The sequence below is a fragment of the Lynx canadensis genome, chromosome A1 (assembly GCF_007474595.2).
Source record: "Lynx canadensis isolate LIC74 chromosome A1, mLynCan4.pri.v2, whole genome shotgun sequence".
NCBI classification, from domain to species: Eukaryota; Metazoa; Chordata; class Mammalia; order Carnivora; family Felidae; genus Lynx; species Lynx canadensis.
This window is the reverse complement of record NC_044303.2, coordinates 197,784,563-197,796,049: the sequence shown is the minus strand read 5'-3', so window position 1 is coordinate 197,796,049 and position 11,487 is coordinate 197,784,563. Positions and strand designations below refer to the sequence as shown.

The following is an 11,487-nucleotide window of genomic DNA, read 5'->3' as shown; positions in this document are numbered from 1 at the left end:
TTGGAGACCGCTGAGCGATGGAATATCCCTTTTTATTGATCTGAAATCTACATCCCAACAGCCTCCCATCCCCCACCCTGGTTTCGGCTTCTGAGCCCCAAAGGAGCGAACCCAAAGTCGCGCTTTACAAAAGACAGCGTTTACTTTTCATTGGCCTGGCTTGGCGCGGGGGCGCAGGGAGGGTGGTCTCCGCGCCCCGCCCCCCCCCCCCCCCCCACGCAGGCTCTGATTCAGAAGATGCAGGTGCAGCCCACCGCAATGGTCTCCATGACCGCACGCTGGCGGCAGGGCCCCGTGCGTGGTGGCAGCGGGCAGAGGCGGCGGCGCACGGGCACCTGGCTGAACACAGGCACGCTCACCATGCTGCGGTCCTCCTGCATGGTGAAGGGGTTCACGCAGCCCAGACACAGGCACCGCGCCTCCGGTAGGTCCGCGGGGATGCGGCTGGGGTCGTGGTTGATGCTGCAAGAAGGCAGGAGAAAGCACTGAGTGGAAGGCAGTGGCGGGAGGGTGGGGGAGGGGAGAGCAAATCAGTCCCCAGGTCCCACACCCCTACCTTTTCTCGCTGGGGCTTTCATTCCCACAGCAAGACTGCGCGGTGGTGGAGGATGGACAGTAATTAACTCCGTGTGCCAGGGGAGAAAACCGAAGATCTCGGGAGGCAAGCCAGCCCCCAGGTTGTCCAGGCTCAAGGTCACCCAGGTCCCTTCTTTCATCCACCAGTTGCCCATCCCAGTACTAGATTCTGCTCTGGGATTGCAAAGAAGCTAAGGCCTTCTCCGTCTACCCGCCCACCCCTGCCATGTTCATATCCCTGGGAAACTTCTTCCGTGGGAAACGATAGATGAGCACATTGATGCCTAATCCTCACAAGAAGAGGAAGCCTGGGTTCTATTCTGACTTCGTTTCTATTTGTTCAGCACATATTTTTCAGACACCCACTATGTGAGTCTGTCCTGGACATTAGGTGTTCACTGATGGGCAACACAGACAAGTTCCCTCCCAGACCTGAGAGTACAGGGACTTGTTTTATGACCTTGCCTTCTCTGTGCCTCAGTTTCCTCATCTGCTAATTGGGAGGGAGGGAGTTTGACTGCGGACCTACAGCATCAGCATCACCAAGAGCTGGTTAGAAAAGCAGAATCTCATCCCTGCCCCAGACCTCCTGGATCCAAACCTGCATTTTTATAAGACCTCCCCTCCCCCTCCCCCCCCCCCCCCCCCCCCCCCGATTCAAGGGCACAGTAAGTTTTGAAGTCCAGCTTTGAGCAGGATCTTTATGGAGCCCTCCAATTGCCACATTCCAGATACGGTAGCCACTAAGCCACATGTGGCTATTTAAATTGAACTTAATCAGAATTAGTCAACTATCCCTCAGTTAAGATAAATAAATTTCAGACAAATAAAATAATCAAAATTAGCTCCTCAGCTACACTAGTTACTTTCCAAGCGCTCAACAGCTCAGTGCCTACCGTGTTAGACTTTCCATCATCCCAGAAAGCTACACACTTCTAGGATCTCAGGACCCAAGTTGCGCCCCTAAAAAATCTTTGGCCTGACTTGTGAGTGAGGACCCTTCAAGGTTACTCGGTTTCTTCCAGCACGCAGGCATTTGGCCCCTTGTGCATGCCAGGCTCTGTGCTTAGAAGTAGAGCTTTGACCGAGGTAAGGCACCGACCCTGTAGTCTGAGAACAGCGGGTTTTGGTTCCCGATCACGTGGAGGCGTGTGACATATCACTCTCTGGGCCTCTTCCTGCAGATTTTGACGGAGTGGGGCACGAGAGTCCTTAGATGACTCTGATGCGGGCACTGGGGAGGTGCCAGTCGTGAGAGGCAGATGTAGACACAGAACTCAATACCGCCCTGCAGGCGCTGTGACTGGGAGGGTGTACAAGGCACGCCGAGGCAGAGGAAGTGAGAGCCTTGCAGGCACTCCAGCGGGGACGTGGGGAACACGAATGCCAGGGCTCTGCACAGACAGCTCATTTAATCACAAGCCTATAAAACCGGCGAAGTTTGAACTACCGTCACCCCCACTGACACGCAAGAAACTGAGGCTCGGAGACGCTGAGGCTGCCCAAAGCCACACAGCGAGTAGGGGGCAGAGCCGAGATTCAAACCCAGGCACTCGGGCCTCCCGATCCGAGGTGTAACTATTACGATGGTGGGGACAGTGGGCACGGTGCCCCCCCCTCCCGCCCCCCACACGCTGCTTGCCCGTGGCTGCCCAGCCCAGCCTACCTGTAGCCCCAGGGCGACAGACTCCTCTTGTTGGACAGCCACAGCTGCAGGTTGACCTCACACTTCCTCCTGGCCGGCTCAGAACTGTTCCTCAGCTGGGCTACCATCTCCCCGAGGTTCCTCTCGTATTCCTCCATGCGGGCGTACGGCTTCGCCTGTGACACCAGGTCCAGCGGCACCTGGTGAGGCCCAGAAGCCAGCGTTCCAGGCCGCCCTGGCCCCTTCCTCTTGCCTTTGGGGTTCCTGGGCTGGCCCAGCCCCAGGAAGATGGAGACGGTCAGAAGGAACAGCTGGGAAAGAAGGCCACACGTCAAAGATAGGAGAGCCGGGTGTCCCTCTGGGCCAAGACTCCAGGCTCAGGGAAGAGAGAGGGAAGAGGGCCTTTACGGGGACCGCCCCACCTGCCAGGCCACCACAGGTATAGACATGTGGACAGGACTAAGTCCCGCCTGTATCACCTCTTCAAAATCTCCCCACCTTTCCATTTATCCATCTGCACCACCCTCCCTCAACAGCCTCCCACCTGGTCTCCCCACATCCCCCTGGTCTCCTTCAACCCGTTCTCCGCACCATGGCCAAGGACAGCTGCTTGAAATGCCGATCTGATGTTAACCTCCAGCTTGACCGTTCACCCTTAGGTTAAAGACACCCCTACTCTGCCACATGGTCTGACCTCTGCTGAACCCTGCCTCCTCCAATCTTACCCCTGACTTCTTCTCACACCTGCGCTCCAGCCTCTGGCCTTCTCTCGAGCCCTTCCTCCCAAAATGCTCCTTCCTGCCATAGGGACTTTGCACAGGCTGCCACCCACAGAGTCCTGCCTCCCTCATTCATCTAAATGCCTCTTACCCCTCAACCCCTCATGTCTCAGCCCAGTGTCACGTCCTTCGGGATGCCTCAGTGGACCTTTTGGGGCTCTCAACACCACACGCCCCTCGCATGCCTGCAGACTTAGAGTTCACGTGTGTGGTTCTGTTACGCATCCCTCCCCTACTAAGCACGGACTCCACGCAGGCAGGCATTGCAGCAGCTTCCATATACTGTCTCCTCCCCTGTGACCGAGTCAGTCAACGGCTGTCACCATCCCTGCCCCTTCTGTAGCTTACAGTCTGGGTGGGGGAACAGACGGTGAACAAGTAACAAGCACCTAAATCTCTAGGGACGAATGTGATGATGACGCGGTCTGCCTGTGGCTAGAAATCAGGGCCAACCGCTTAGCAGCAGCCGAGTGGTCCCGCAAGGCCTTTCTGGGGAACCGGCATGTAGGTGAAATTTGAAGGATAAGAGGGAGGCAGATGTGGGCAGAGGGAGTCTAAATATCTCACGGGGGTGGGGGTCGGGGAGGGGTGGCAGCGTGAGAAAAGGTTTGCGTCGGTGAAGAGCTTTGCCGGGGAAACCGCGAGGCTGAAATAGAGTGTGCAGAGGAGGGGGCGTGAGATGAAGTTGGGGACATGGGCAGGTCGTGGCTGAGGATCCCTGTTGGACTCCATGACACCTGTGCCGCCCTCGTCTATGCCCGGCCCTCTCCCTGCCCCCCACCCCATCCACGCCTCACCCGTATCCAACCTCGCCAACCTCGTCCACTTCTTCCCATAGAACCCAGAGCGTCAGGAAAGTCTCTGGCTCTCTCAGGAGAAGCCCCGGGAGCCTGGCAGGACCCGACTCTCCCGCAAGGCAGGGAGAGAAGGGCCAGGACTGGGGTGGGGCCCAGGGCTCGCCAGAAGGGAAGAATCTTCGTGGGGGCGGGGGGCGGGGAGGGGGGGGTTCATCTTGTCCCTGCATCTAACCAGGCTCCCACCTGCCCCGAACCACTCACCTCAGCACCTGCACAGCCCAGGCCTGACCGATCCAGGCTACCCAACAAACCTTGACCCTTGAACACAAGTTCCAGCACAGCCCCTCCTGGCAACACCACTGCCTGGCACAAAATCCACCAAAGAGATTCAAGTCGCTAAATTCTTCCCTTTTGGTCCCGGATTCCGGTGCAGGAAAAAAGACCTCCTTCACAATTGGCTTTCTCCTCTGGGCTGCTCACCCTGGTGCCCTTGAACTTGGGCCCTCCACTCAGAGAAACCCAGAACAGGATCCAAGTCCCCCCACCTCCCCTGGGAAACAGAAACACAAGGACTTGCCCAAGGTCACACGGCCTGGCTCTCAGGACCCAGGGACTTCTCTGGAAGAACCCCGATAACGGAGTTTGCCAGGCTCCCCCGCCCCGGACGGCTTGGGCCTGAAAGGGCTTCGCTGTGGACGGGCTGAGCCCAGTTCAGGAGCCCGAGCTGTCGGCCATGGCCGCAGGCTCTGAGACCGGTCTCTGTTTCTTCCTCGCCCTGGGGGAGAGACGGCAGAGGGAGAACTCACCTCTGCAGATTCCAAGCCAAACAGAGGCAGCCATGAATCAATAGGAGAGAAGTAACGAAACACTCAGGCCCTAAAATGGGGTGGGGGTGGGGAAGAGCCACGTACCAGGTTGTGCGGCCAGTCCATCCCGCGAGCCAGGCGGTTGGCCAGCAGCTGCCGCCCGCCTGGAACCCCAGATGCCTCCGCCAAGAGAATGGCAGCAACAGGAAGGAGCGAAGCAATTATAGCTCGTCAGGGGGCTGCTGGGGGGTGGCTGGGTGGGCTCGTCATCAGCTGGGAGCCTCGGGCCCCCAGCTGGCTGGGCCTGGCGGCGAGGGGCGTGGGGGCAGGCCAGGAGCCGGGCCGAGGTGCCCGGGGGCTGTTGACTGAGGGACAATGCCCTGTGTGTCCGGCGGGGCCCTGGCGGGTGGGACCTCCGCCTGTGGCCTGCGGCTAGCCACCCGGCCGGCACCCACAGGGCCGGCTAAGACAATCAGCTTCGTTTGCTTTGGGGATGGCAAGGGGGTGAGGGCGGAGGCGGGACGGGCTGTCCGTTGGTCAGGAGAGCAAATGTTCTCGAGTGTGCCAGCCAGGAGCGGGACGCGGGCCCCGTCTCCCTGGGAAACAGCCTCAGGCCCTCCGGCCTCAGCCAGCCTCAGGTGAGTTCAACGGCCCTGGGTGGGGGAGCCCCACCCGCCTAGTCAGTTCACAGGAAGGGAAACTGAGGCCAGAGCAAGGAAGGGACTTGTCGAGGATTACACAGTGGGTAAGAGACGACAGAGCCGGGATTCATACCTGGTCCCTGTGCAGGCCTCTATCCCCCACCCCATGCTGTTTGTCTTGGGATATTTTCTGCACAATTCTGGCCTGCTGTGAGCATGTTTCTGAATCTGTGCTCCTGCGCCGGCCAAGTCGCAGTTCAGGAGGACTTCGTGGCTGGCTGTTCTGCCCTTCCCGATGCAGCGCCCACCCCCCCCCCCCATTCCATGTAGAGGGTCTTCCGTCCAGGGGCCTGCTCCTGTGTAGCTGTCTGTGACTTTGACTCTCGCTCAGCCTCAGTCTCCTTCTCTGTAAAATGGGAGTCATGCCCAGGAATCGACAGTCGCCTGGCCCCTTTCTTTCTGAAATCGTTCTGAGCCTCACTTCCCACCTCTCTAGGATGGGGGGAATCACGGCGGCCACTACTTGGGGCTGTTAAAAGGAGTAAAGGAAATAAACCGTGTTTAACAGCTGGCACAGTACCTGACATGTAGTAAGTGCTCAATAAACACTTAGCTGTTTATGACGAAAATGATCATTATGAAATAATCATATAGTTGTTATTATAAACATTAGCCGTTCTCATTAGCATTAGAGCCCGCGTGGTTCTCATCGCTCAGCCAACTCTCCTTCCTACCCCCCGGGGCCCTGAGAGAGCTCTGGGCTTCACAGGCTCCGGCCGCAATGTGGTGAGCTCGGGTGACCCCAGGATCCCACGCTGAACTGAGCAGCCCCGCGGGGGCCTAGGTCTCTCACCTCAGGTGAACAGCCCCGCCAGGCCCCGATGTGAGGGAGCCAGTCCCCCCAGGGAGGCGGAGGAGGGCTGGGAGGGAGCGTGCAGAGGACAGGGAGTGTCTGTGAGCAAACACTGGGGACTGCAGCGTCTTGCGGAGGGCCACTCCTGGCCATTTACAGGAATCGGCTGAGGGAGAGAACGCCGAGTGCGACGCGCTCCTGAATGTCACAAGATTAATCTGTCCGGGGCAGGTTTCCACAGCATAACTGAGAAACTGGCTGAGGCGGGAGCCCGTGGAGAGATACCACCATATTTGGTCAAATACGAGACAGGACTCTATTCTATCACTGGAAACTCCAGAGGGAGGGGGGACTCCGAAAATACCTCCTCAGGCAGCGAGGGCCCCCACTCCGACTCCAGGCTGCCTCAGCCCCACCGCCACTGTCCTCGGGGCAAGCGTGAGGGGGTGAGGGCTGGGGGGCAGTCTCCTCGCTACCCCTCTGCTGCGGCCGGCAGAGGGACCGACCAGCATGCAGCTGGGGTGGCCCCACCCGCAGCCTGGCATCCACAGAGAGGGAAATCTCAAAGACACGACTTAGCTTCCTTAGCTTCCAGCTTCAGTGCGCGTCAATATGGATTCCAGGGTCCTGGCCTCAGAGCTCTGACAAAGCAGGCCCAGGAATCTGCACCTGACAAGGAGCCAGTCTGGGAGCTACAGGAATCCTTACCCGTCATCTTCTCCTTCCCCCACCCAACCTCCACTTGAGCACGGGAGACGGAGGCCAGGGAGGGGTGGGCCTCACCCTAGCTGACATGCTGTGTTGGTGTCAGAGCCCCATGAGGCTGGTTAGAGCATGCCTCAGTCTCCTAATTCTTACTGCTCTTCCCCCAAAGTTTACACCTACCGCCCTGGGCCCGGCTGGGGCTCCGGACTCCTCCCAGTCGGGACGGGGATCTGTGAGGTCCCCAGGGAAGGTGCTTCAGGGAGTCAAGGATGGGCCCAGTGACCATTACTGGGTTTCCCATGCCTGGGCCAGCTCGGGCCTGGAAGGAGGTCCCTTCCTCCAGCCTAGGTTTCTAGAAACCACTGAAGGGTCATCTGCCCTCAGAGATGTCTTAAGTGTGAATGAACCCTCCTGGCAGACCACCATGGGACCCAACCCAGGCCTGAGAGGGAGGCCTAAGAACTTGGGGTTCTTGGGTTCACAGAAAAGTTGGAGTCGTTAGGATTTTTTCATGGAAGGTGGTTGGCACTCGTAAATGAGGGAAGGGACAGATGTGCTGGAGAGGAAGGGGCAGGGGGTGGTCTTGCTCAGTCTCCAGACAGCCCTCTGGCTGCAGAGCCTGCCATGAACTGTGCTGTGCTCACCACCAGGTGGCACCACCAGAAAGCCAGACGACCCTGAAGAGGGGCCGCAAGCCCTGAGGGAACCTCACACCAACCAAGTCTGAATGGGCCCTAGCGTTGCAAATGAGGGGACCAAGTGATGGGGTATGGGTCCTGGGCCTGCCCCTGGCAGCCCAAGTGACCCACTGTTAGGGTCAAGCGCTGAGACACCTCCCAGTCACTGCAGGAAGGGCACAGCCACCGAGAGTGAAGGGGCAGGGATGGGGTGGAGGCCTCCGTCTGCCTTGTGAGTGATTCCCTTCACTTGGAGCATCTAGTATGTTCTAGCATTTGTCACCAGGACATCATAATTTTCAGAAAATAACAATTAGTAATAGTAATAGCTACTGCTTAATATCTACTGACTGACTTCCAGGCCCTGTGCTAAGTCCTTCGTGTGCAATTGTTTCATTACATCTTCCCAGCCACCCTGTGGCGAGGTCCTAATTTTATCCCTTATCTACAGAGGGGGAAACTGAGGCTCAGGGAGCCCAAAGACACAGGGTTCAAAGCAAGTTTGTCTGATTCCTGTACATGCTGTTCCCTGCAGTGGGGGAAAGAAAGGAGAGTTGCAGCCAGGAGAGGAGAGGGGATGGCCAGCTGGTCATTGAGGAGGGGCTATGCTTGCCTCAGCCTTACCTGGACATCCTCAACAAACAGGTCCGTGAATGCTGGGGAGGTCACTGAGCCCAAGCCCAAACCAGAGTCCTCAAGGGGACCTGAGAGCTCCCAGGGGGTGAGCGAGACGCCCAGCAGTGTTCCCGGCACGTAGTAGGCATTCGCGAAATCTTTGATGCGTTGACTCAAAGCAGCTATATGTAATATGGAGTGTTAACGCTGGAATGGAGAACGGGAGGCCAGAGCATCAGGGACCTGTAGGAAGAGGTATAGCCCAGGGGTAAGGGTTCAGATTCTAGAGATGGACAGACCTGAGTTTTACTCCTGCCTCTATCAGTTCACAGCTATGTGTCCTCGGGACAGTCCCTTGACTTCTCTGAGCCTTAGTTTCTTCTGCACAGTGGAGATAATAATAACCTGGCTTGGATAGAATCTCGTGAGGATCAAATGAGATAACGCAGGTTGAAATACTTAGCCGAGCGCCTGACAAAAGTAAATGCTCAATTAAAGGTGGATGCAATTGTCACTGCTATTATTAAAACAAGTTCTGATTTGGGCCTTCAAGGATGCTTCTGGAGTGTGCTTGGGTGGGAAGGGCATTGTGAGGTGGGAACAAGGATAGAACGTGCAGAAGAATGCACAGGCCTCGTTTCCAGGAGACTCACCCTGGAGCAAGGAGGGCCTGTGGGATTCAGTCTAAAGACGTGCCCAAGTGAGCCCAGTATGGTCTGGGGGGGCAGGAGACTAACAGGCGCCTCTCTTGCAAGATGGAGGGGGGCTGTGGCCAGGAGGGCGCATCCTCCACAGGAGGTCTTGGCTCTCCTGACATGCTGCCCACCCCGCCCGCCACCCTCCTGGGTAGGACTCTTTCTCCCAGGCCCATATTTGCACAAATGCCTGCCTCACTGCTCACTCGAGAGCCCCAGCCAAGAGGCACTATTTTAAGCTCCCTGGACGGGAACACTGTTGGTGGGAACAGACCCAGCCAGCAAACTCCCAGTTCTCAAAAAAGGGAAAGGCCTGGGTGAATGGGAGGCCCCTGGGGTGTCCACATGACCCTCTGCCCAGGCCAGGTGCCGAGGCCTTCTCCCCCATTGGGGGGGGGGGGCAGTCAAGGAAATGGGAGTAGGGGTAGGACTCTAGGAGGTGGACTTGTACTTGGGGCCTGGATGGCTAGGGCCTCCCTTCTGCCCAGCAGCCAGCCTTGAAAACACCAAGCGTGTGTTTCTGAATTACTGATCAACTTCGCCCGGTACCTCGTCTCTTGTTAGCACTCACCACCCATACAACCTCAGACCCGGGGGATGTCCCGTGCGGCCCCTCCCAGCACAGGATCCCCTTTTTAAGCATCTCGGTTGGACACCTTCATTATAAGGGAGAGCTCATTTCTCCCTGAGGATGCACATCCTACTTTTCCTAACCTCAGTGAGCCTCAGGTTCCTCTTGGGGTCGTTTAAATGGATTTATCGTGAAAATTATGATTTGCCTGGCACACAACTGGTACTAAATATTTGGCACATTTTAGCTGTTTTTATTGTGACTTGATTGGCTTTGTGTGTGCCTGTGTTAGTTGGATGGTGTTTTACTTTATTTATATTTTTTAATTTTTTTTAAGCTTTATTTATTTTTGAGAGAGAGAGAGAGACAGAGCGTGAGTGGGGGAGGAGCAGAGAGAGGGAGACAGAATCTGAAGCAGGCTCCAGGCTCCGAGCTGTCAGCACAGAGCCTGACGCGGGGCTCGAACTCATGAACTGCGAGATCGTGACCTGAGCTGAAGTCGGATGCCCAACCGACTGAACCACCCAGGCGTCCCAGTTGGATGGTGTTTTAGTGCGTGTATGCTATTTTTTTGCTTTTTGATTGTGGAAAAACAGTACAGGCTAATATTTAAAGCATGGACTCTGCACCAGAGTGACCTGAACCCCAGCCTCTGCACACGACAGCTGGGTTAGCTTGGGCAAGTGACCTAACCTCTCTGATCCTGTGTGTGTCCTCCTGGAAAGGAGGGCAGATTTAATGAGATGATGCATGCAAAGCTTCTGGCTCAGCATGTCGCTCAACGAATGCCCTGCTATTATTTTGTTGTACCCATTGTTCTTTACTCTTGCTCAGTCAGGTCACCCAGAACAATTCTAGTCAGCCCTCTTCTAGAACTTTTTAACTGCCAGAGGCCCAGTCATAGAATAGACTGCCCTGGGAAAGAGCGAGCTCCCCATCAGCCGGGTTGTTTTAGCAGCAGTTGGGAGTGGTATGAGGGAGGTTCAAGAAGAGGAAATGGGGGGGTGCCTGGCTGTCCCAGTCAGCACGGCACACAACTCTTGATCTCAGTCATGAATTCAAACCCTCCACTGGGCATGAAACCTACTTTAAAAATAAAACCAAATAAAAACGAAGGAAAGGGCCGGGCTTGTTGAGTTTTAACAGTTCCCCTTCCAGCCCTGACAGGTCTGAGTCCCAGGTCCGAGGCCTCAGGCCCGCTGATGGGCCTCCACTTGTCCAGACCGGGAACAGGAAGGAGCCCAAAGAGGCCCATGAGGGATATGGACTAAACAGCCTGTCCCCAGAGCAGACAGAGGCGCCGGGCCCCCTGCCCACCGGCATATCTTCCCCTCAGTCCCGGGGGATGTTTATTCTTCGGTCAGAGTTTATAGGACGTCTGGACTTACAAGATCCAGAGTTCTGACTTTTCCCTGAAAGCTGTCAGCCCCTCCTCCTGCTGGGTGGGTCTGCATCTATTTTGAGTGGGAGGCCCCATCGTCCAGGAGGAGGGTACAGCCGTGAGAAGGGTTCTCTTCAGCCCCCCAGAGCCCAGACCTGGTGGAGAATAAAGCTTGGGCTTGGGGAGGGGGGGAGAGAGGATGGAAGGAGAAAGAGCTTGCTGTCACCTGGCTGTTTGTAGGAGAGGAGTCCTCCAGGGGAGGGGTGGGGAGAGGGGAATTCCTTGGCAGCTTGGGTTCAAAGGCCTGCTCCCCCAACATAGCTGAAAGGCATAGTACTTATCAGAGTCTGCCTTACGTATTGGCTTCTGTTACTGGCTCACACAGCGATGTTTTCACTGTGCCTGTTTTGGTGTCTGTGGGAGCGTGTATTTGTGGATGGGGTCTTACGGGTGCGTGTTTTGGAGGCCTCGGGTGAGAGCCTCTTGCAGATTGGGAACACGGCTTATTCACACACGTGCTTCTCGGCGTCTGACTCAGGAGCCAGCTGTGACCAGGGCAGGCCTTGCTGAGCCACCGGAGAAGCCCTAAGAGCTACCCGATACCCGCCACTTGGGGGACAGGCAGCGACCCCAGGACAGGTCCCACTGCCCTTCTTCAGCAAGGAGCCTTGACGGCCGTAGCCAAGGCATCTGTCCCCGGTCTGCCTCCCCACCTGGAAACCAGTCTCAAAACTGTACAGGCTCTT

General features: G+C 56.8%; 1 protein-coding gene across 1 annotated transcript; it reads right to left on the bottom strand.

The window, feature by feature from the left end:
* Window positions 1-230: 230 nt before the first annotated feature.
* On the bottom strand, window positions 231-4,793 carry IL17B (interleukin 17B). Its single transcript, XM_030329655.1, has 3 exons — window positions 4,709-4,793; window positions 2,243-2,532; window positions 231-462 (listed from the first exon to the last, which is right to left on the bottom strand). The coding sequence occupies exons 1-3, from the start codon at window positions 4,727-4,729 to the stop codon at window positions 231-233; spliced, it is 543 nt and encodes a 180-aa protein (XP_030185515.1). The 5' UTR covers window positions 4,730-4,793.
* Between the last annotated feature and the right edge of the window lie 6,694 nt (window positions 4,794-11,487).

Bases quoted from the DNA above. Each gene is read 5' to 3' on its own strand.
- IL17B (XM_030329655.1), bottom strand. From the start codon at position 4,729: ATGGACTGGCCGCACAACCTG. The intron at 2,533-4,708 runs GTACGTGGCTCT...CTTCTTTCCCAG, and splicing joins TGGACTGGCCGCACAACCTG to CTGTTCCTTCTGACCGTCTC. The intron at 463-2,242 runs GTAGGCTGGGCT...GCCTTCTTGCAG, and splicing joins CTGTCGCCCTGGGGCTACAG to CATCAACCACGACCCCAGCC.